General features: G+C 40.5%; 3 protein-coding genes and 1 long non-coding RNA gene across 5 annotated transcripts in view; 3 read left to right on the forward strand and 1 right to left on the reverse strand.

Moving 5' to 3' along the window:
* Positions 1–202: 202 nt before the first annotated feature.
* Positions 203–25,535, reverse strand: part of HIPP1 (HP1 and insulator partner protein 1) — a 29,027-nt gene continuing 3,694 nt past the window's right edge. For both annotated transcript variants that reach the window (XM_065218540.1, XM_065218539.1), the window contains one exon: positions 203–932. In XM_065218540.1, coding sequence (XP_065074612.1) covers positions 777–932 — 156 coding nt within the window. In that variant the 3' untranslated portion in view covers positions 203–776. The remainder of the gene's footprint in view (positions 933–25,535) is intronic.
* Positions 2,080–25,535, forward strand: LOC135698536 (U-scoloptoxin(11)-Sm6a-like). The gene is made up of 3 exons (XM_065218563.1): positions 2,080–2,319; positions 2,381–2,777; positions 25,313–25,535. The coding sequence occupies exons 1-3, from the start codon at positions 2,224–2,226 to the stop codon at positions 25,516–25,518; spliced, it is 699 nt and encodes a 232-aa protein (XP_065074635.1). The 5' UTR covers positions 2,080–2,223; the 3' UTR covers positions 25,519–25,535.
* Positions 12,151–16,029, forward strand: LOC135698522 (uncharacterized). Its single transcript, XM_065218532.1, has 3 exons — positions 12,151–12,730; positions 12,800–13,067; positions 14,856–16,029. Exons 1-3 carry the CDS (start codon positions 12,151–12,153, stop codon positions 16,027–16,029), a joined length of 2,022 nt encoding a protein of 673 aa, XP_065074604.1.
* LOC135698538 (uncharacterized) lies at positions 17,902–19,472 on the forward strand. The gene is made up of 3 exons (XR_010517492.1): positions 17,902–17,974; positions 18,047–18,088; positions 19,229–19,472. It is a non-coding gene; the product is annotated as an uncharacterized LOC135698538 (long non-coding RNA).

Raw genomic sequence — 25,535 nt, forward strand, 5'->3', positions numbered from 1 at the left:
TTTAAACGTTCAATATACACCGTTTTACAGTTTGACCATGAAGATTAAGAAAAAATGCTATAGTTTTATTATATCTACTACTCACGGTAAAATCCTGCCAACGGTCTACACAGGCATATGAAAGGAGTTCTCATTATTCCTATAAAAAATAATATAGACTGAATAGTTTTATTAATGGAAAGAAGGTATAACTCTATTTTCTTCTGCTGTATCTATTTATTGAAAAAAATAATAAACTAAAAGTGTTGAAAATGTTTCATAAATCCAATCAGCCACTACTACTTGTATGACATTCAATGATATATGCTCTGTTTGCTTTTTCTTATCGGCTTAAATGTAATTTTTTCATTGAATTGGCGGTATTTTGAGCCAAATGCATTAAAGTTTTCGCGTTTGTAAAAATAAATTCTATTTTAAACAATTGAATTCATCATGATTATTTGTAATGGATAGTAAATAGAAGTTGATCTTAGTAAAACGAAGATAAAGTGCAACATCTCTTATTACGAGTAGCTCTATGCGTATGGGCAACAGAGTTCAATTTTTCCTATCAATAACCGATAACTTTAATTCTGTTAAATTAGAGTAGCAATGAAAACAATTCGTGCCAAATTCAAGTTTGAAAACAAAAAGATTGATCTGGCATAAACTAAAACGTGGTTTTAAGCCGATCAATCCGTTATGGAGAATAAAAGCATCTGTGTACTTATACGCTAAATTGCTCATAACCCTCGCAGAGTGTATTGGATTTTCCTGTACTTACCTGGCCCAGGGCATCACCAATTTCCACCCCGGGACACGAACAGCTTGAACTTCTCCTGGCACTCGGCGGTTACCCACTGTTGGGATTGTTTCCTTTGCTCGAATGTGAGTTGATCTTCCAAACGCTCGAGCAGCTCCTTGCGGAGGTTAATCTTCATTGCTTTTAGTGCCTAGTTGAGAGGAAGTAGAGGAAGTACAAAAGTAAATGGTTAAAGGAACTCTATGCAGTATTCCGAATGTCAGTACTCGAATGAGAATTATGGGGAATGTAGAGCAATATTATAGTTATGTACACACTAAACCTGTCAGTAAGGTTTTACTGGGCTTTTGAATAGCGGAACTGTTCGGTAAAAGTTTTAAAATCTGTGGAAAATTCAAAAATTATGACTAACAACAGAAAATAAAATTTGTCGGATAACGGTCATTTGATTGTTTACCAACTTTTTCAGCAATTTAAAACCCCAGTTAAAAATACTGACTCCTGTAAAATAATCGAAGCGTGTACATATGTAGTACTAGGTACCTACATATCCAGAAAACATGGATGACATCACCACAACTAATCACTTTTATTAAAACCGAAAATATAAAATTGCAAACCGTTTTACGACCGCTCTAGTTCGAATCGAAAGACGCAAGATTATTTCGTTAATCACTAGCAATCGCTTTCAATCAATATTGCTCCTGTCCTAGAGTGTTTATTTATGTCTCCCAACTGTCTGACACTGACTTCTCCGCATCACTGGCCTAGTTCGGAGCGCCCGCCGTCGCGACGCGCAGTTTGAATTTTGCGCGTCCTCTGCTCCATCTCTTTCCCCTTTTCTTGAGTTGAGCACTGATCGATCGGAAAAGACAGATTATGAATTTTCCGGCAGATGGGATTCCCTGTTGCTACACACTTAAATGCCGAGTGGATACTTTATGACCCAACACAGTGCCGGTCAAAATATTGCTATATACCTATAATGTCTACTCAAGTCAGCCAAAACTAATCAACGAACACAACTAGAGTGGCCACCTGTTCGAAGAAAATATTTCACGAGAAGTTAGATTTCCAACGTCATCTTTTTATAGTCATCGCTCTACGTGCTAAGCGGTCTACGTCGGCAGAGATGAGCGATAACCAACCGGCCAAAGAACAGTGTGAAATTTATTTCCCATGTCACACATTCTGGCACTCACATTGCATGTGCTTCGACGGGAACGTGTGCTATTTCCCGACCATGGGTAAGAAATCTCGTGCGTCTACCGGCGGTTCATCGATTTGCAGCAGTTTGTGTTTACATCTGTTTGGAAGATTTCAGATTGGAGGATTTCGACTACAAGCACACAAGACGCACACATCTCCAACAGTCTAACAGCCAAGCCGGAATATTCACGCGATTTGCAACGTTTGGCATCAGCTCAGTCTTGATGTAGCGTTTAGCTCGTTTGAAAGTGCCGATCTTGTTATTCGGTAGAATGCCGCTCGGAGATGCAAAAATCCTATTTCTACTGTTATCGATCTTTGCCTCGGCATTGGCAGTCCAAACCTATAGATATCACTACGAGGATTATGTAAGCATGTCAGTGAATGAGTGTAGTGCTTTAAGTGCTAAGAAGTCCATACAATTTCCAGGACACCTTGATGGGAACGTGCCGCGAGAATGAAGTGTGCAACATAGTCCATCATCGGTATTGGATGCCAAGTGCAGTGGAAAAGATCTGCCGATGTCCTTTGAATACTCCTAGCTGTCCGGTGACCTATACCCAGCATGGTCATATCATGAACATCAACACGCGGACGCAGATGAAGTTCTGTTCATCGACGAGGCATTTGGAACGATGCAGATCGAATCAAATCGCATTGCAAAAGAAGACACTCTATCAGAAGTACGGAATCAAGAATATGTCGATTGTGGTACATTGCCAGTGCGATAATACACAGCAACATTGGATTTTCGTGAATCAAACGGGAGAGGACATCAACGACGAGCGACATCAGTTGACAGTGGTGGACAATTATCGCTGCGTTGGTAATTAAATTCAATAATACCTACTACCATTTATGATAATGATTGGAACGAGCTAGCTTCGATGCTTACCGACAAGCAGTCTACGCAAAACAAGTATAAAGAAATTATGCGTACCGTAATCTGGGGGTAAATTTACCACTTTTTAATGAAAATATCGTAATGAATTTCAACTAAAATCGACATTGAAATCATCTATGAGGATTCAATCGTTCTACATGATTACTTATTATATTGGATGTTTTGAACATTTTAAAATTCGATATGGGGTTTAATTGATCAACCCTTAAATAGCCTTATCAGTGCATTAATGTTTAATGCCATTAATCTTCCTATCAAAATTCAAAATATCCACACCGTAGCCACACTCTGCGCTCTCAAGTGTACCTTCAGTGAAAACACAGAGTGTGGCTCTACGGTGCGGATATTTTGAATTTTGATAGGGAGATTAATAGTACAAAAGTATCTATTTTTAGATCGGTTAATTAAAAATTCAATTGGATTTAACGTAAGCATTCTATATTAAGAACTAAAGAAAAAATCCTCAAATTGCGATCCATCCCTGCCTAGCACTGAACAAACCGAACGGTTCTTCTGTTTCCGCTTTAAGATTAGCATTGCACAGTGGTCCAGAATGCAGATTTAGGTGGAAGGATATATTTTGAGCCTGGAATTTAAACTTTAGACTTAAAGTCTCTTCTACAAAGTTGTGCCTTATAGTTCGGACCTCATTTTTATGAATAATGAATTCTAGGGTAGTTTTTATTATCATTGAAATCAAAAATATAACTTTTTTATTTGAAGAAATTAAGATATACTTCAGCAATGTTATAGCTGAGCTAATTGCAAGCATCTTTGTAGAAAACTACAAGGGACAGCCCTATGGGGTTTTACGCAATGGTGACGTAGGACTACGTGGTCTTATATAATAAATCTTATTTGTTAACTGCAGCACGAGCTTGTATTTTGTGTAGGAATAGGAATTTGAGCGGGGTTCTATCTGTTTATACTCTTAAGTATGACGCACTTGACATAGATGATCCCCAGCGACTCACGAAGAGCTACTGATTTCGATCAATAGCGCTGCGGATTCTTCCTCCTTCTATGGATGCTCATGTGGGCTGCAGCTTACTGCTTGCAGGCAGCTTTCGTTGTGTACTGGAGAACAATGTTCAACGCCACGCGCCTAAAGCACTGCTGCTGCTGTGCTGCTGATGCCAAGAACCGGACACCACCACACACGGTGATTGGAACTGAATTCGATCAAGTGGTTGAGGGCAGCCTTGATAGCTAGCTGCTTGCGGGAGCCTTTCGTTGTGTACTGGAGAACACCACCACTCACCAAGAGGTGATTGAATGAACACCGTTTGGTGAGACCGGATGAAATTCAACTTTGAAATCTGTGTTAGGAAAATCGCTGTTCGCAGGCAATCGGTTATAATTTTAATTATCAAAGGAACAGTTTCCCATTCGTGCAATTTTCAATAGTGACATTTTGAAAAACGATAATGTAACAGATGCGTAGAAATATTTCTGATCGAATGGTAATAAAATTATGGAAATTGGTCCAGGGGTAGCTGAGTTATTAACGTTCAAAATCTTTCATAATTTTGTTACATACTCCATTTTCTGTTTTCACAAAGTGTAACCCCATATAGAAATCACAAGAATCACAAGTCAAAAGAACTATTATCTTATGTATCTTTTAATTGACCGATTAAGAGCTATTTTCTTGAATTGAGTTAGGGTGTCTCTAAAAAACAGTTTATTTCAAATTTCTCAGCAAAGGTGTCTTCAAATAATTTTTAGATATTTTGAAGGGACAATTTTTTTTTGCTGTACAGAGCTTTTCGATATCTTTCGCCGATCAAGAGTCATTGACGTTTTTCTACTAAAAAATATGCCCATTTCAAATGTTAATATCTCAACTTATAGAACAGGTAGAACTTTTAGTCACGAGACGTCTCTGATTGTTGTGTAGTTGAAGATCTTCCGAATAATATCTGATCAAACTGAAGTCTTGAACAAATATTTGATGACTTTTGGAGATGTCTGATCAACTGGAGGTCTTTTAATTAATTTTTGAGCAACCTGCTATTTGAGAGAATATCTAAGAGATGTGATTTGAAAATTAGAACAGATAACGATCTTCAGAATGATGCCTAATTAAGTCTTGAATACACTGTCGTGACTAGACCAAGGTTTTCAGCCTCAGTCACGGTTCCACAAATCGTCTGCTCCCTCTGTTGATCCACTAGTGCTGCTATCCCTTCTGCTGGTGGTCTTTTGCTGATCGAGTACTACGAAAATGTTCGTTTATTTACTTATTGTCTTGTGGTTTACACTTATTGTACATTTCAATTGATTTAGCCCGAAAGCTCTTCATATTTGATCATTATATCTGTAACAAATTACTGTTTGATTTTAGTTCTACATTGTAATAGTTTACATTTTGCTTTTAAGGAAAGCATGTTATAAATTTGTGATTTTACCTACTTAACCTAGTTGCTTAACCTACATAACGGGCCAGAACCCTGATGATCTGTTGATCGGATCGCATGCAGCAATCTCTGAACCTTTCGATGGTAGCAGTTCTCCGTAACGCCAAGGTCTGAAGACCAGCCAGGCGGTGGACATCAGAATTTCTAGTCCGCGGTGGACTGTTGAGGATCATCCTCAGAATCTTGTTGTGGGTCCTTTGTAGTTTGAGGTGATGAGAATTTGCGCAACTCTCCCAGATTGGCAACCCGTACTCTATGACGGGAAGGATTATTTGCTTGAAGACAGCAAGCTTGTTTTTCAGGAATAGGGTGGATCTCCTATTGATAAGCGGGTACAGTGTTGCATTTAGTTTTTGTTTTGTCAACATGCTCCCTGAAAATCAGCTTGCCGTCGAATGTTAGTCCGAGGTAGACTACCTCTTTGGAAAAATCCACTACTGTGCCGTTCAGGCAGATTTTGGTATTTTCTGACGGAACAAGCCTCGGAGATTTAGAGTGTGGAAAGATGATGACCTGAGTTTTTGCCGTGTTTATACGGGTCTTCCAGCTGTTGAAATATTCAGACAGGAAGTCCAGTCCTCTTTGAAGTTTGGCAGTCAGAGCTCCAGGTTGAATATAATGGGGCAAGGATACTTCCTTGTGGAACCCCGACACCGATGTTGAATGCAACCGATGAAATGCCATTCAGAAATACTGGCAACGTCCTTTCCGATAGATAATTTTGGATGATCTTCACGAGGAAGATTGGAAGACCGTACTGCTGCAATTTATAGACCAGGCCATCGCTTTTTCAACGTCCAACAATGCCATGGCAGAAGTTTTTGAAATAGACTTGTTCCGTCGGAGGATGTTTGTCACTCGAGCCAGCTGGTGGACGGTCGAGCGACCTTTCCGGAAGCCGAACTGTTCCTCGAGTAACAAGTTGAGATCTTCGGCAGATGTTAGTAGCCGATGATAGACTGCCCTTTCGAATAGCTTGCATAACCCTGAGAGAAGGCTGATGGGTCGGTAACCTGAAGGAGAGAAAGGATCCTTCCCAGGTTTCCAAATGGGGATTACTTTAGCTAGCTTCAAGAACTAAAATGCTTGAACTCCCAATTCAGGATGTTGTCAAAACCTGGGGCCTTCATGTTTTTGGAAGTTTTGATAAAAGCCAACAGTTCGTCAGCCGTGATCTCGGATTCCTCGGGAAAGATGTTAGGAACCTGGTGGAAATTAGTTACATTGTCAGCAGCCTCAGCTTCGTGAGGGCTGACGATGTTGTTCTTCAGGAGTTATCAGGTTAACCACTGAGCCGTCAGGACAATTCAGTGGAACCAGCGGTGGAATAGGCCTCGGTTTTGAGGACATTTGTTAGTTTCCAAAAGGGTTTTGCACAGTCTGGGAGGGAACGGATGTTATTGGCAAAATTCTCATTTCTGAGTTCAACCATTTTCGCTTTGATAAGTTTGGTTAGACGGTTGGAATGGGTCTTCAAGGTGAGTTCTCTGGTACTGCCTACGCATGGCGTTACGGAGTCTGATTAGGCTTTTAGTATTCTGATCAAGGTTCAGATAATTACTCACCCGATTAACAGAGGAGCCCACTTCGGCCACCACCGGAAAGTGGTCCGAGCTTAACTCTAGGTGGGCTACCGGTTGGGAGATGTTCTCCATGTTGCTGACGAAGATGTCGATGATGGAATGCACGCCGAACTGGCTCAACCGGGTGGGAGCGTCCGACGCCAGGATGGTGTACTGGGCCTCTTGCTGGTTGTTGTTCCGGATGGTGCCGTTCAGAGTCCGCCTTTGGTTGCCCCAAGCTTGATGTTTGGCGTTCAGGTCGCCAGCGATGATGAACTTTCCACGGTGTCGTGATTTCTTGATAATATCCCTCCACAGGTCTGCCACGGATCCATCCCTGGCATTGGCTTGTTTCGGGAAATAGGCCGCAATGATGGTGACGGGGCCGACGGGTGTGGAGACTTCCACTCCCAATACTTCAATCATTTTAAGCTGGAAACTGAGTATCAGCCGGCAGCAGATGTTGTTCCTAATAGCGATAGCCACTCCAATACCCCCAGAGCTTGTCCGATCCAGCCTCACGAGCCGGAATCCAGGAAGAAATACGCTCATCTCCGGTTTCAGGTGAGTTTCGGTGATGATGGGGATGTCGATGTTGAGGAAGTCAACGAACTCGAAAATTTTGCTCTTGAGCGAGCAAGTGTTCCAGTTTGCGATTTTGATCCTGACGTCCGTTTAACCCTGGGGCTGTGGGAGGATCCTCCTGCTGTGGAGCAGTAGTCGTCTGTTGACATAGGTTTGCACGGGCTCCGACAGTTTGAACTTGAGCGGCGGCGGCCACCGCAGCAGTAGCAGAGACACGAGCAGCAGCCAATCGTTGATTGAGTGGTAGCGCTGGCAGCACTGTAATTGGTCGTCGTGAAACCGGTGGGAAGTTCTGGTCATTCATTTCCGGCACCTTCTTGCGGCCGGGCTGGTTTCTCGTCGATGCTTTTTTCCGGATCTCTATATACTCAGCGCGCTTCGGTCAGACCTTGCTTGTAACTTTGTGAGCAGCACCGTAGTTTACGCAAATGGGATTAGCTTTATCGAGTCTGTCGCAGGCGTCGGTTGTGTGTTGCTTGCCACACTTGGTGCAGCGGCTGGCCATACGGCAATTCTACGTTCCATGCCCGAACAGCATTGGGTGACTCTGCGGTTAACCGGCTTGTACCGCTCCCACTTTACCACGATGTTGAACTGGACACGAATGCCCTGGAGGTCCTTCAAACTTGTTGAGTTCTTCTCAAGGTGGACCAGGTATAGCTGATCGCGGTACTTGTCGGCCTTGTTGTGGCGGGCCATCTTGTGAATTTGAACCGGCTTCAGTCCATTAGCCACCAGCTCTTCCAAGAGGACGCCTGTGTCTATGTCGTATATTCCTCGCAGGACCACCTTGAGCGGCTTAACAGCCTCGATGTCGTTGGAGAAGTACTTCACCTGTGCTTTGTCCAGCATGGTCTGAACCGCCTTGTAATGGTTAAACGACCATCAGTTTGTATCCTTCCGTGCACAGCTGGATGGTGCACCGGACGTGATGTAAAGTTTATTTTTTCCCCGCAGTCCGGTAGGGAAGTCCTTCACGTAGAAGGGCGGCATTATGTCTTTCTTCAGCGGCCTTGTTGTCCTTCGGAACGGAGAACCGATTATTGTCAAGCAGCTACTTCGCAGTTGTCGCACTGTCACTGTTGTCTTCAGGCCTAGACCGTTTTCCGGGATTACCGGAACCCATGGTTGGGTCAGCGAGAGCGTCACTACTCAACACGACAATAAGCGAAATAACGCAATCGAACGAATGAAACGAGCGAGAGAAAAACGTCTACTGTACTGCTCAACAGCGAAATATGCCGTCAACGAGCTTACACGATAAGAAAAAAGTGCCCAAAAGTAAGTTCTTTTCACTCATCTGTGCAGGAACAGTCTGCCAGCTATAAAAGTAGGTAAAGCGGGTCAAAGTAAGTTTTATTTACTTGTGTGCAATTAGTATGGAATTTTCCACTAGCTTTCTATCCAAAAGAGCTAACTTTCTTAAACTAGGTAAATACGATTATGCTCAATGTTACACTTTACTACCCCACACTTTAAATTTCCGAACCAATCAGATTCCGTTTACATATGGTCTATCACGCTTCACTTAATTCTATTTCATTCTATTTATTTCTATTCCACACTAACTCTATCTACTACAGACATAAATATGTTGAGGCCTATGATCCCTTCTTCTTTCTTCTTATTCGCATTTCAAGCTTATAGCTTAGTGCATATTAGCTTATTGCGTGCTCTCAACTTAGTGTTCTAAATGCACTTCCACAGTTATTAATTGAGAGCTTTCGATGCCAATACCAATGCATGAATTTGTATATTGTGTGGCAAACACAATGTTACTCTATGCCCAGGGAAGTCGAGAAAATTTCCAACCCGAAAGATTCCCTCGACCGGACCGGGAATCGAGCCCGCCGCCTCCGGCTTGGTAATACCGTGCCTTTACTGACTAGGCTATGAGGCCCTTGTATTTTGAATAATTTCTGATCAACCTGGTATGTTGATAGACTATCTAAGGGTTTTGAATTGTTGGGCTGAAATCTTGAACAAATACCCTGATAACTATGGGAGGTCTAGATATTTGTTCATGACTTCAGGTTGGTCATGATTACTTATTGAAGGTTTTAACTGTCCATCAATTCAAACCACTTCTCTCAGATATTCACTCATAATGTCACGTTGACAGATAAGAGTTCTTCATAAAATCCTCTTCATATTGCTGTATTTAAGGCTTTAGATGTATCTGGTATAATTTTGAAAATCTCCAACCATACAACAATTGACATCCCGATTTTCACATATTCTTGCGTTACCAGAATTCTCATTAACTTTTTCAGGTAATCAATGACCTTCATAATGTCCTCTGGATTTTTTTTCTGTTTAAGATTTCTGGTCCATCAGGTTTTATTATGAAGATCTTAAATTGTCCAACAAGCCAAAATCAGTAATCAAACATCTCCATAAAATCTTCTGGATATACAGTGAACTCTCCTTTACTCGATTTCTCCCTAGCTCGATGGAAATCCAGGCTACTTGGACCACTCTCTCCATACAAATTTTTCCAAATTTATCTCCGTAACTCCACGGTCCCTTCAATGTCGAATTAGAAAGAAGTGACTGTATAATCATTTGAATAAGATTTACATTAAGCCTTCTAGATGAGCGTTAAAGTCTTCTGGTTCACCATCAGGTATTTTTTATGAAGATCGCAATCTGTTCAGGAATCCAAATAACATTTGCCATGTATTTTTTCATAATACCTAGCGAAAAGAAATTATTGCAGACTTAAGTCAGCTGCAATGACCGATTCTCTTCGGCGATTTTCTTTTTTTTTTTGTTAATAACTCGTTTGGATCGAGGGGTGCGACACATCTAAATTACAATTGGATTCTGTAAAGAATCGAACCGCTTTTTTAGATCAGTGTACATTCATTAGATTACTTTCCCTAGCATCTGCTGCATCTACTTTTTCATCGCTGCCAACGCTGCCGAAGATGGAAGAAGATGCGAGCAAGGATGTGGAAAAATGCTAGATGAATGACCAGATAAAAGTGAAAAAAAAGCAACAGCAGGCGAGGCAGCGAATGAATTGTAGCAGCTTTTCAAGCCGCAGAAAAAAATCTCCATTTTCTAAGTTGAAGTTGAGAAATAACTGATTAAGTAAGTGCAGTGAATATAACAACAGTTAGCAAGTGAATGCAAGTGAGGAAGTGAATGCTAGTGTCACAATGGTAAGTAACGTTTTCTTTTCTGAAAATAAAAATAAATATACAATAAACCTATACTTCCGGAGGAGGAGTTTTGGAAAGCAGCCGAGAAAGATGTGGGTAGGATCCCGCTTCCCGTAAAGTGCGCCCTAGAATACACGGGTTATTTGAACGCTGCATTGGGGAATATCGACGACCACGAAATCGCCAACATTGAAAAAGATGTTCAACGAGTGTCTATTAAAACATCCAACAGGGATCTTTTGAAGTGCTTCGAAAAATTTGAGAACAATCCCGCAGATTTTCGTTTTCTTGCCGGAGAAAGAGCTATCATGAAGATGCTGGCAGCAGCAGTTAGGAAGCGAGGAATCAATTATTTCTTTAGGAAGGAGAAGCAAACACCCTCGCAAACATCGAATGTAACAGCTTCGAGAGCATCGCAGCTTCATACGCAACACAGTCCGGTTACAGACTATGAGCTTGCAATCCGTGAACAAGTTGTAAGGTTCTATGAAAAAAGGTAATTAGGTTTTATTTCCTTTGAATAAGTTTTATAAAACATCAGTTTTCTAGGTACGATGGTTCCGAAGAACATCGAGCGTTCTTACTATCGCTGAAGTCGCTAACCATAGTTGCCCCGATTGAACATGAGGATATGATGGCGAAAATCAAGTGTCCTTTGTGCACCACCGCAAGCTACATTTCATGTCGGCCAGAAAAATCCGGACAATGGAAGTTATCGAACTTCGTTGCGCACATAAAAAATGTCCACAAACTTGAAACAACATCAAAGCCATCAGAAAGCCATCGAAAGCGAGCAATCTTTGAGCTGGAAGATACTGATCTCATCAGCTCGGCTGCAGTTCATCGGAAATCAATAAGGATAAGTCCAACGGAAGTGATGCAAGAAAGTTCATCGAACATGATTCTCCAAAGTTCACAGGAAGCGATTGACGAAAGTTTACAGGAAGTAATTTACGAAAGTTCAATGGAAGAAATGCTCAAAAGTCCAACGGTAGCGGACGAAGCATCCAATCACGTTTCCTGCTCGTCCACAGCAGACTGTAGTACTCAGGATCCGTTGGCTGTAGTAGAGGCTGATTTCGACGAAGTTATCGAAGAGATATACTTTTCAGACATCGACATTGAACAGAACGAGATTCACATGCCTGAACAATCCAGTGAATATGAGGAAAATTTGAGGGAATTGGTCTCAGAAGCAAAAGATGGCGATGATGAATGTTCCATCGAGCATTTAAACTACTGAAGTGCTACGATGTGGCCGATCGCAGCACGGATTTGGAGGCCAGTCTGAAAATACAGTTGAATGTTTATAGTAGATCTGCTTCTACAAAAGTTAAAGGGATGCGATATTCGTCGCTCGAAAAGGACTTTTATGCCTATAGGTTTGTACTATTTAACCTTACAAAATGCTTCATTTATGATTATTAATTTTGATTATAGATTCATTCAAGGTGGCAGAGAGCTCTATCAATTTGATAAGGCCAATGCATCATCTCCACACATTCGAACACTACAACGTCACCTAAAACAAAACGCCTCTCAGCTTAATGAAGGACAACTTATGGCCTCTGAGCTAAAATCATACCTCGTTGCTAATGGCTACCCATTGAGCATCTGCTGGAGCGAAGATGCCACGAGGATTTCTGGAGGGGTAGAATATAGGTCAGACACCGACCAGCTAAGTGGTCTCGTGGCCACACTGGATAGCAACACTGGTTTACCTATAAAAGGACTTTTCAATTGCTCAACGCCACAACAAATTATTAAACATATTCGAAATTATCCAATTGCAATGAATGTTGAACTGGGAATGGCTCAACCTATGGCTACTGGCGCCGCACCATTTTGTTGTTTATATTACTGTACGGACAATAGATTCGATACGGAATCAGTTACAAAAAAATGGCACCATATAAAACGCGAACTCCAGAAGGCAGAAATCCAAGTAGTGTGCAAAGCGACAGACGGTGATACCCGCTTCATAAGGGCAATGATCGACGAGATGGAGTTTAATAAATCCAATGACCATAGCTTTGGAGAGTGGTTTGCATCAAATAATTCAATATGCGTTCAGGACCCAACTCATCTGGCAAACAAATTGAGGACCCGTTTGATGAAGGCCAGCAAACAGTTGTTACTGGGTAATCCAGATTTGTTGATATGTATATCCAAATAATAATTTTAAATTGTATTTCTTCTTACTGTTCAAGGCAATTACAATGTATCTAGGATACATTTGTTGGAACTCATAACAACTGTTTCCAAAGATAAACACGGACTATGTATGAGTGATATTGACGAGAAAGATAAAATGAAGTTTAAACCGGTTGAAAAAATGACCGAGGTAAGAGTCATTTCCTGTTTGAGCCAGATTCCCAACAGCAATGGTACTGCAACATTGCTGAGAGCGATTGGCGATATCATGTCATCGTATATGGACGAAAAATTATCACCGCTTCAGAAAGTGTATAATATCTGGTGAGTACTTACCATTTTTCTTTCCTAAAAAATAAAAAAAAAACTAATAGAAGTGAGGTACAGAACTAGGCTATGCTCCTCATCTGAGCCAATTTCTAAAACGCTGGCCAATTATTTGACAACCGTTATAACATGTTTTAAATGCTCAGTCTGGCCAGCGCTATATTGAAGGTAGTTTAATTGTTGTTCTCTGTTGATAATTTTTAAAACATGTTATAACTATGTAGTCTGAACGTGGTATAACATAGCAACAAGTTACCTCAATCCTCGGTTTTGACGAACGGCCCAAATAAAGATGAATTTTGAGCGAAATGTGTGATTATTTTTCTCTAATTGTCAATTTAAAATCTGAAAAAAATATCACGTTTAACACTGAAAAGAACAACAGTAAACATAAATCTCGCAAAACTTTTCATAAGTTCCAGTCTAAAATTTAGCATTTTTCAACAACACTTTATTCCGTTAATAACTCCACTAAATACGTTTCTTGTCGTGCTTGTACTTGGTACTTAATAAACTATTTTTACTTAATATTGATATCAAAAATTTCCGGAAATGTTTTCACAAGACTTTGGTGATTGAAAGAGAAACTCGATAAAGAGAATTGATCAATGTATTTTGGACCTTCTGAATAGTTGTGCAAGATGAATTCCCGCTATAATAGACTAGTGCACGAATGGATTTGAGTTCACTCACTCGAGAAAAGTGACACAAGTGACGGGCAATGTTTATCCATTATTCATGAGCATTTAGTGTTCATGATTAGAAAACATTGCCCGCAGCTTGTCACTTTTCTCGAGTGAGTGAATACAAATCCATCGGTGCACTATCCAATTGACGAGTGCACGGATGAATTTGAGTTCACTCACTCGACAAAAAGTGACACAACAGCGGGGCCCTGTTTACTAAAAATGAACATATATGTGTTCATTTTTAGTAAACAGGGCCCCGCTATTGTGTCACTTTTTGTCGAGTGAGTGAACTCAAATCCATCCGTGCACTCGTCAATTCAGTCTCTTTAGTTATTACAAATTTTATTTATATGATTCAAGGTTATTATAAAAGGGAAGAATTTTATTCATTGCTATAAAATAGTATAGTACACTGATAGAAATCCACAAAATACACATGCAATTAATGGAATAAAAATTATACGCACGCACTTTGCAAAAAAAAGCTGCCCCATGAAGAATAAAAGAAATTAAGCTGAACATTGCATTAGGTCCTAAGTAACATTGATCGATTCTCTTCGTCGACATTCTCTTTCGTTAATATCTTGAGCACATAACCTTTTTTGTTGTGTTTGTCGTATTAGATGCTAAATAAAAGCTTCTTTTATCGATATGTGTGCTGAAAATACCTGGGAATGTCTTTACATGGTCGATGAAAGTGATATTGATTTCAAAATTTTGCACGGTGAGGTACAGGAGTGAAATCTTAAAATGCTTCTAGTATGCCAATGGAGTTGTGGTTGTAGAAAAGTTTAAATCTATGTGCATAACTAAAAATTAGATACGATTTGTATTTTATATGTCTATCGAGCAGCCCTTTAATTTTCTACTAACATAGCAAATTAAATTTTTAAATAATTTGTTTGTAAAATAAATGAATGTCAAGATTGTACTCGTCGTTCCCGTGGAAAATTTTGAAATCATCACTTTCATAGTTCTTCTATTATCCACGGCTGCCAAGTTTGATTTGCCAATAACTTATAAGCTAGGACTGCCTAAAATTTGATATTTTATTTTTTATTGCCACTTTTACTTATTTTTTTTTTTTTGTTAACAGGCACTCATTATTTCTTATACGAGGCTGGCGTAATTGGTGTGTGAGGAAATTCAACAATATTCTAAATTGTATCACATCGAATGCCTATTGGGGGCTTGAAATAAATGCACATGCGCTTATAAATTATGTTGTGTACTGCCGAGACCACGGGACCGAATTCAACACAACGTTACTCCAAAGCCAAACCTGCGAAGGGACGTTTAGAGATGCTAGAGCCTTCACGTCAACAGAATCAACTGTAGTAAACTTCACCATCCAAGGTTTCGAATCCCGTTTAAACAGAATTCAGTTCAAAAGAGACGTCATGCACAGGAACCAACAAGCGTTGAAATTCCCTGGTGTGAAGAAAAGATCAATGGATGATACAAGTTTCAAAATGCCGACAACCGATGAAATTATTGATATAGTAGAGCAAGCCCAACAATCAGCACGGGATATTTTGATCGATCTAGGAGTTGATGCTAATGACATTTCGTTTGAATGCAGTGTATCGACCAAAAGTCTAAAAGAGAAGCCAACTACCAGTTTAGGTGATGTTGAGTTCATCACTGTTCCCGACGAATTTGAAACTTTCGAAAAAAACAGCAACAATGACATCCATGATGCCTCTGAACTCTTTCAAAATGTTGGCAGCGAGTTATTGCTACGCAATTCAATAAACCACAAAAACGTATTCAAAATCAAAACCCAACAGAACAAAGTAGTTCACGTAAAAAAACGCACTTTCTTGTGGATGTTAATTTCTGGCTTACAAAAATGCTCGACTGATCGCACATATCGTTTTATGGACAACAACATGGAAAGGCACTACCCTAAATATGCCAATGAAGTGTACGACAATATTGTGGTAGGAGAATTTGTACTTATCAAGGAGAATGAGATGTTGAGTGTGCTGAAAGTGTATGGGTTTAAATACTTAAAAGGGAAAAATTGCTCTTATTCATCACCGATGGTTCCAATAAAACCTCCTAAGGATGTGCAACACAGAGGCATAGGACTTCTAGGAACAGCTTTTGAAATACTAGAATGCGATGGAGAGTATGTGCTAGATTTTTCTAGCAACAATTCAACAAAAAATGTTAAATACTACGTGAGTCACCTGAAAAAGCCTTCGATTTTATCTGCGTTATTTTACTATCCCAACGAGTGCGTCTCCTACATAAAGCAGTTCTAATCATTATTTCAATATGGGTATGTATTTTTTTATATTTGAATTATATAGTTAAAAGAGCAATGATTTATTTAAAGAATACGAATGACAAATTTAACATTCAATTGCTATCCGATCCAGTAAACATGACAGTTACTGTAGTAAACATTTTTATAAAGGTATATATTTTTTTATTCGAATATAAACAGTTAATTACAGTAAACATTAATAATACAAAGCAGATACAAAATTACATCCAAAGCTGTAAATTTATTCGAAAGTGCTGTGTACATCGTACAGCAAAATATTACACACCTGATAGCATTCGAATTTATACGTGCACCTGTGTTTCGCGGTTTCTTATTATGCATAAATATTTGCATCTTATAATTGACAATACTTCTGGGTATTGACAATATTTTTGATCGAAGTGATTAGAAATACTCAGACGTAGAGACAAGGGCTTAACCAGGTTCCGAGCTAGGGAGGGACGAAAAAAAAATTCTATGGAAAATTTGGTCGAATGTCATTTTACCGAACGCCATTTCACCGGAAGCCTTTGTGTTGCTGGGTTTAAGGGGGAATTTGCCCCCCTGCCTCCCTCTGGCTACGCCTATGCGTAGAGGAAGCGATGAGCAGATATGATTTTTTGAGCCAGTTATGCCAAAATCTGAGCCAAAGGATCATTTTTACATTCAGAAGACTTCTAAATCATCACGGTAAGAAAAATACCCAGCAGTCAGTTCACTTTTACGTACTTTTAACTTGTTTGTCTCTTTTTATCCTTCTAATGTTGTCTAAAATAGATAAGTAAAACCAACCAAAAGGGGTAATAAAGTGAATTTTCTCTGGAAAATAGATGCCAATTTGTGATTTATTTTTCAAGCAAAATAACTTGAAAATTTTAAGTGATTGAATCCGCACCACTCAGGGTACAACTAATTTACTTTTGAGTAGAAAGCAAATGGAAAATTACATACGAATTGCACACAAGTAAAATGAAAACTAATTTGACCCGCTTTACATACTTTTGGCATAGTCTTCCTTCGGAAGGGAAGTAAAGCCGTTGGTCCCCGGTTCATGAGTTGATGGGTCGATAGGTAGGGTCCAGGTGTGGGAGCTGCCTTCCTGGCGTCGGTAGCATTGGTGCTCGGCACGGAAAACAAGATCGATGGAAAACAAACCAAAAGAAAAAAAAAAAAACATACTTTTGGCTTCCTGCACTGTAGTGCCGAGATGAGTGAAAAGAACTTACTTTTTGGTAATTTTTTCTTACCGTGTACAAGATCAAATTTAGCAGTTTAAGGTTTAAGCGGGTAAGCAACCAATCATAATTTTATAGCAACATAAATAGACTATTGACGAGTGCACGGATGTATTTGAGTTCACTCACTCGACAAAAAGTGACACAACAGCGGGGCCCTGTTTACTAAAAATGAACACATATGTGTTCATTTTTAGTAAACAGGGCCCCGCTGTTGTGTCACTTTTTGTCGAGTGAGTGAACTCAAATCCATCCGTGCACTCGTCAATAGTGCACGGATGGATTTGAGTTCACTCACTCGAGAAAAAGCTGCGCGCAATGTTTACTTATAATGAATACTAAATGCTCATTATTCATTATTCATGAACATTTCTACAGTGAGCATGCATAAGAGCGTATACGCGATGATCGATTCTCTTCATCGATTTTCTCTTTGCATTGCTACAGCTAAGCGGAACAATTTTCTAGAATTTGTTCAATGCAGAGTTGTAACAGGTTGTATTGGCTTTCAAAAGCAACAGTAAACGCACTGAGAAACGTTAAATCTAGTTATTAACAAAAAAAAATCGACGCAGAGAATCGATCATCGTGTTTACGCCTTTATGCATGCTCACTGTCGATATGTATCTTTCGCCGAAGATGCGTCGCTATATTTTTGCAACTTCTGTTGTTCTGTTGTGGCGAAGTTAAAAAAAAATGTGTCAAGTGAGTCTCATTTTGTTAAAATAATGCATTGCTAAATTCCTGTTATCGATTTCGATTTCTTCTTAATTTTAGCTAGATGAATTGCATTCCAACATTGCCGATAACGTACCAGCGGTAAATCTGCTTGCCTATCATCACAATTGCAAATTTTAAGAGACCATTACCGTCGTTTACATTTTTGATAGAGCGATAACCAAATCGTTGGATAACAGGAAGCCCTTATGAAGCGGGAGTCTCAGCGCCCTAAGGTTCAGCAGGGACCGTCGTCCATACGATATCAATCTTCAATTCTAGTAGCCGAGTACTAAAGGGGCACCCACAATGGATACGTTGGCGTTCCGTTGACGTAAATTTGATCCAAGGCTTAACTCAAATCCACGCAAACGCAACGTCATTGTGAGTGGCCCTTTAGAACTCGACTCCACTACTCCGGTCAATCATATCCACTTACTAGCAGCCCGTACCATAGCGCCATGCTCATAGTTTGTCTGATAAGTGTATCTGCAGCATTAGTTAATTTTAGTCTATTTATCAGAGTTCCTTCTCAGACTTCTTCGAACTAATATTGATACCATCACAACACTCAACAATTTTCACGTTTTTTTTTCTACTAGGGGAAATGACGGCTATAGCACTTTTTTATATGTTATTGTCAGGGAGGTAAATGAATTCCTTGGGCGCTGATTTTTGGCATGAAGGTGCATCATATTGTAGAGCATCGTTTGTTAAAAAATGAACAAAAATTACCGAAGCCGTAATTTCCCCTACGTAATTAAAATACAACACAAATTCTTCTTTATCAACACATTAGATGAAACAGTAAAAAAAAGTTGTTGAATATTACTTCCATACTGCTGCAACCGGCGTAGCGTAGCTCGAAATGAAAATATTTTTCATGCAACCGTTCGTACAAAAAATGTTTCGTTTTGATGTAGGTAATATTGTATCTGCTTTTGGGTATTATACATCAGGTTAAATTACGATGATCGATTTCACATGTGTTTTTGCTGCGTATCGTAAGGTCACCATCCACTTTATCATTTTTTCTATTAACTTGCACATTATAGCAAATCAAGATCAAGGATACCACTGGTATTAACTGTAATTATAATATTGGCATTTGTTGTAGTTGAATATAAATAATGATAATACATATGCAGTGAGTGGTGACCATCCGAATTCTGTTTTAATTTATTGCTATTTTTGGCAAGAAGGTCGACAATTAATTCCATGTTTCGTTTAATCTTTTCGCAGAAATAGTCCTATCGATGGCATGCGGCTACTACAAAAGCTACGAGTTATCTTCAGCGCTCATCCAAAGGCTGCAGTTTATTCTAATCCAGGTTCGCATGCGGCTCCCATGCACCGACATGGTGCGCATGGCGACTTGGACATCCAAACCAGAGGGATCTCTCATCCGAATGCTCCAGTGCATATTTCATAATCTAAGATGATATACAACATTATTCATTGTATTCTGATTAAGATGCGCTTGTAGTGTAACGTAAAATATTGCATTAAAATTAAATTTGTTTGTTGTTCACTCTATCTCGCTCGAACAGAAAAGTAGTTTTGTCCAATAATAATTGTTCGAGCGTGAGAATTATTTTCCTCCTTTAACACGTCAACGATTCTTCTCCCCTGATAAACGAGGGAGGTAGACTTTTTGGAGTATTTTCAATAGCTGCACCGCAATACATACTCGAAGAATAGGTCTGACTATTTTATGGATTGATAATCATACAGTTCACTGCTCGACGCTGAAAGATCTATCCAAATAAGTGGGAATCATATCTTAATTTATAATTCAGAAATTGTAAGCCATGGAAAAAGTATGAATCCAAGTTCCCCGTAACGACATCATTCTATCCGATATTGATGAATACGAGAGGACTTATGTTCTGTAGTTCCTCTTTCTCCTTCATGTTATCTATGTTGACTCTATTGTGGATTAATTCAGGTGTATTTAAACTGGGATTGGTGTACATTTTTATTACTTTTCAATTACCAGTTCTTACGTTCCTTCTCCTTGTTTTAGTTAGCTTTAGGCTTCAGCTTAATAGACTATTAGTTCTTAAGTTATTATTATTATTTTTTATTATCTCGACTGCAACACAATAAAATTATTATGAAAAAATAAATAATTAATTTTAATAATCATTGATAGTTAGCCGTTGGCCGCACTAGCCTAGGACAGTTTCTCCAGCGATCCATTGCTTACCATTGGACTGCCCTTGGCCCAGTTATTGCTGATGCGGATGAAGGCCGTACCAAAAATCCCGCTCCGGCAGTGTTGTTTGTCAAATGAAAATGAAACTTATCGCACTTTCTTTTCAATCCATCTTTCAATTCCCGTATTTCATGTTGTAGCACATTATAAGCCATTACTTTCAAAGAAGATTGGTGATTTTGATAAAACCTATGGCTAGGTCAGGATTTCCGTTCAGCTTCCGCAGCAGCGTACTCACCGCTGCTAGCAGAATTTGGTAGCACTGAAAAATATTGATTAAAATAAAATGAAAACTTCACAAATAATCTATCATAGCACAGCAACTTACGATCAGCAATACAAGCTTCCCGATTGGAAGATCGGTCGGTGACACCAGCTCATCCTCACAACGGACAGGATCATATTTGATTCACGAAACATTAATTACCGCGTTACGACGATGCATTTTCTGTGTATAGCAACAACTCGCAGCACACGTAAACAAACGCTATTGGCGTTGACGGTAACTTTATAGCTCTTTACTCTTATGGAAAATCCTGTAAGAAAACGTCAGACTGCGTGAAACATGGTGACCTTTGTAATATCTCCTCACTCCTCCGAAAATACAAATAAGATACTGTCAAATTATGCTAGAACAGATAATTTCCACGGTGCCGTCAACGCCAATTGGTGTGCTGCCTTCGCTTGCTGCTTTTGCTCGTTCGTAAATTGGTTCGATCAAGAAAAAATGTGAGTGGATCGCAAGATGCGAGAGTAGATGAATAGATGGCACAGATAAAAACAGATAGTTCACAGTAAATAGATGATCAAAAGATATGTGAGATTTATGGTGTAAAGTAGATAATCTGGATGTGTCGCACCCCTCGGTTTGGATTAACATTTATCGGTGCATTTGCTTTTCATAGCCAATACAACCTTATTCTTCTTATTCTTTTGCTTTTTCTGTGTCGACTGTTGTAAGAGTAAAGCTGGGTTTAGACAGGGCAAGTCAATTGATCAAGTCAGTTGAATTCAACTGACTTGAACGCGAATTGAACGTGTAAACCATGCCATTCAACTGACTTGATCAACTCACTTGAATTGAAAAAAGTTGAACCAGGCTCAACTTTTCAAGCCAATTGAATTCAACTGAGTTGATCATTTGACTTGCCTAGTCTAAACCCAGCATAAGGGAAGTGAACGAAGTTGTGATTAATTCGAGGATTAATTTGCGAGAGAGGGTCAATGTCCGTAGCATGCGGGGTTGTCGTCGTCGTTCTTCCGTTTTTCCTGTCATTTAGAGAGCTGGTGTTGGCCAAGTGCCGTTGTTCGTTCGTTGTCGTGTCGAGAAGTGATCTTTCCCTGTCTGTGTCATTGGATAATGCGTCTCTGATGTTGGGACCGATACCGTATTGGTCTCGGAGTGTTTGATATGCAGGGCAATTTATTATGAGATGCTCAACTGACATTTTGGTTAAGAATCACACACATTGTTTGTGGAATCCATCACGGGAGCAGAAGCTTGCTCAGACGATGGTGTTACTGGAGCTGGAAGTGAAGCTTGCGTATTCGGACCTGGTTCAGACAAGTTCCAGGCTTCAAGTAGAACATCCAATGGTAATATCTGTTCACAACTGCTGACTGGGTGAGTTGACTGGCTTGGTGCTGAATTTATCACGGTTTGGCTTCGTAACTAATTAATGTGTGAGCGCAGCATTCTACAGTCTTCGATCCACACATTGTACATGACGTCTCCCAGGCGTTGAAACACGACGCCTGGTGCCCATTTCCAACTGTTTCGTGTGTAGACCTTGGCGTAAACTAGATCGTTCTTGCTGTAGGTCCTTGGCTGTTTGTCTGGTTTTACTGTTTGTTCTGGCTTACGAACTGTTGGTGGACGAAGCAACTCGAGGCATGTCCGGATTTGGCGACCAAACATGACCTCAGATGGCGATTTGCTTTGCGGTAAGGAGTGATTTGGTGTGCTCCGATATGTAAGCAGAAATATGTCCAAAGCTTCGTCGCTCCTCTCCCCTCTCGAATCTTCTTGATGGTGCGTTTGAACGTGTCCACAAAACGTTCGGCCTGCCCGTTCGACTGTGAATGTTGTAATGTGTTCTATCCCATTCGCCATGCAGAAGTTGGCGAATTCAGTGCTGGTGAACTGTGTTCGATTGTCTGATACCAAGATTGCGGGCACCCCATCCTAGTCGCCACTTTTGTATTTAAGAGAAACTCGGTCTGTGAATGAAAGGTCTCCCTATATACGGAATAACTGACGTGCACATTAACTGATAAAACAGAATTTATAACTTAGCTAAAATACACGCAACATTCTACTGACGAGTTAAACCGGAAGTCATTCCTGGATAATGACAACTATCCATTACATGCGCCTTCCAGCATCGTCGCAGTGACAAATGAGTCACTCGAGAGCTCAGCGTCGCAGGGAGCGTACTCGCAGGTGTTAGCACTCCGACCGAATACAGTCGTCTCCAACGCTCTGCCGCCCTCCGAAAGTATTATTGTAACTCTCGCTCGCCGTACTACAAACGACTGTTCAATTTTGCGAGTCGTAGTTATCGAAATTACAATCGTTTTCTCTATATTCGACACGTGAGACGCACGGAAGCGAACCTTCGCACGAATCCGAAAAGTTTTTGGTCGTTTGTCAACTCCAAACCGAAGGAATCCGGGTTGCCTTGTTCCATGTTTCTCGGGAATGACTCAGCTAATAGTGAAAGAGAAAAATGCGACTTGTTTGCTCGTCATTTCAAGCAAGTGTTCAACGATTTCTCCGCTTCGCCAACACAAGTGCTGGACGCTACTGTTGGGATGCCACGTGATGCGTTTAGTTTCGTTATTCTGCGCATTTCAGAAGACATGGTGATAGCCGCAACACGCAAACTGAAGCTCTCCTTCGCCTCTGGACCTGACGGCATTCCGTCATCAGTTCTAAAACGTTGTGTAGCCAATCTCTGCCTTCCACTTGCGAGGCTATTCAATCTATCGGCACAGCAATGTGAGTTCCACTGCCGCTGGAAACTTTCTTATCTGTTCCCAGTGCACAAAAAAGGAGATAAACGGAATGTCATAAATTATCGTGGAATCACCTCCCTGTGTGCCTGCTCAAAACTGTTCGAGATTATCATAAATGGTGCCCTGTTCGCACGCTGCAAAAATTATATCGATACAGAACAACACGGTTTCTACCCGAAGCGCTCCGTGTCCACGAACCTGGTGCAGTTCACTTCTAACTGTCTGCGATGCATGGATTCAGGATGGCAAGTCGATACTGCGTATATGGATCTAAAAGGTGCATTTGACACGGTGGACCATAATATTTTGCTGGCCAAGCTGGAAATACTTGGCATCTCGTCAACTGCTGTGGATTGGTTCAGATCTTACTTGGTGAATCGCTATGTACATGTCAAGATTGGCGCGTCGGAATCGGATGTTTTCCCAGGAAATTTGATCAGTCTAAGCATAGAAAAATGCAACATTATTTCCTTTCACCGAAAAATCGAACCAATCATGTTTGACTATGTTCTCTACGGACACTGTCTCGCTCGTGTAGAGCACATAAAGGATCTCGGCGTTATCTTGGACTGCAGACTCACTTTCAGAATCCACTACAATGACATCATCTCCAGCGCTAATCGACAATTGGGCTTTATTTTCAAAATCTCCAACGAGTTCCGTGACCCGCTATGCCTCAGGTCACTCTACTGCTCGCTTGTGCGATCCTTATTGGAGTCAAGTTTAGTTGTTTGGTGCCCTTTCCATGCTAGCTGGATCACTAGAATTGAATCCGTTCAACGCAAGTTTGTGAGATATGCTCTTCGGTTTCTCAACTGGCGTGACCCAACGAACTTGCCACCGTACGAGGAGCGTTGCCGTCTCCTGGGAATCGAGCCATTAGAGGTGACTAGAGTGATGAACTAGCCTAAGGCTAAAAAATCTTTTTAATAAAGTTAAAAAAAATAGAGGTGAGACGGACGGTCGCTCAAGCTATGTTCGCTGGAAAGCTGCTTACAGGTGACATTGACTGCCCAACACTGCTGTCACAGCTAAATATGTATGCCCCTGAGAGGTCTCTTCGTCAACGCGACTTTCTGTTTTTGGAACCACGGAGCCGGAATTATACACAACACGAGCCAATTCGAGCAATCAGCCGGCAATTCAACAACTTTTTTTTTTATATGTTCGACTTCAATGTATCAGCTGACGTGTTTCGTCATCGGCTACTTGGCCTTTTCCGTACCGTTGACCGTAACTATTTAGTTTAAGTTTTATTCATTTAGACAGTAATTGTCAGTTGAATTTTTCAATAAACAATAAACAATAAACAATAAACACTTTGCTTGATGGGATAAACTGACTTGATGTTGTTTTTTTTGTTTTTCCTTGATTTGTTATCCGTCGATCTTGTTTTCCGTACTGAGCACCAATGCTACCGACGCCAGGGAGGCAGCTCCCATACCTGGACCCTACCTATCCCTATACACCCATTAACTCATAAACCGGGGACCAACGGCTTTACTTCCCTTTCAAAGGAAGGCGTGATCAGAGATGTTATGCCTAGAACATCCCGGCGGCGCCGACTGGGACTGAACCCAGGCCTGCTGAGGTGAGAGGCAATCACGCTTACCACTACACCACCGGCGCCGCTGAGAACTTGATGTTGGTTGATTGGTTATCTTTATTAATGAGATTTTCAGAATTCATAAGTGTCTTATTCTTTCCAAAAATAACTAATAAAATAGCTTGACTTAGTAGTCGATTAGCCGTATATGTCTTATGTAACCAAATTTTTACAGGTTCTTAAGTCATGTCTTATGTAAGTTCTTGGAATTTACTCCAATCATTACCACGTAGTCAGCAACATTCTAGTGATTCTGTCTACTGTGATACGAATTACGATCCTAAGGGGTTTAACTTCCAACTTTACGATAGCTGGGTAAGTAGTGGAGAAGACAGAGGTTGCCAATATCCTGGTTGCCAAATAGACAGCGACACTACACCCTTAATTTGTATTGCCGGGATCTCCGGATCATTTACTGTTCATAGCGAACCAACCTAAGTAGGTACCAATTAACAATCACTTTTATTTCTTTCCTGATTTACAGCCCTGGACCGCTGCAAACCGTACGATTTCTGTGGATACGCCCGTCCCGATTACGGTTTCATCTTTCACCGCTGCACCTGTCCGATGTCCCACCAGTGCAAGTTTGATTTGGACGATTACGAAACGTCGGAAATCAGTGAACTGTTCTACCGAGGACCGGCCTACCGGGCACGATGCGTGCCGATTTACGATTACGATTGGTGGTGATTGAATATTATAGCTAG

This window comes from Ochlerotatus camptorhynchus, unplaced genomic scaffold, assembly GCF_037179485.1.
Source record: "Ochlerotatus camptorhynchus isolate MF236.1 unplaced genomic scaffold, CSIRO-AGI_Acam_v1.1 ptg000089l, whole genome shotgun sequence".
NCBI classification, from domain to species: domain Eukaryota; kingdom Metazoa; phylum Arthropoda; class Insecta; order Diptera; family Culicidae; genus Ochlerotatus; species Ochlerotatus camptorhynchus.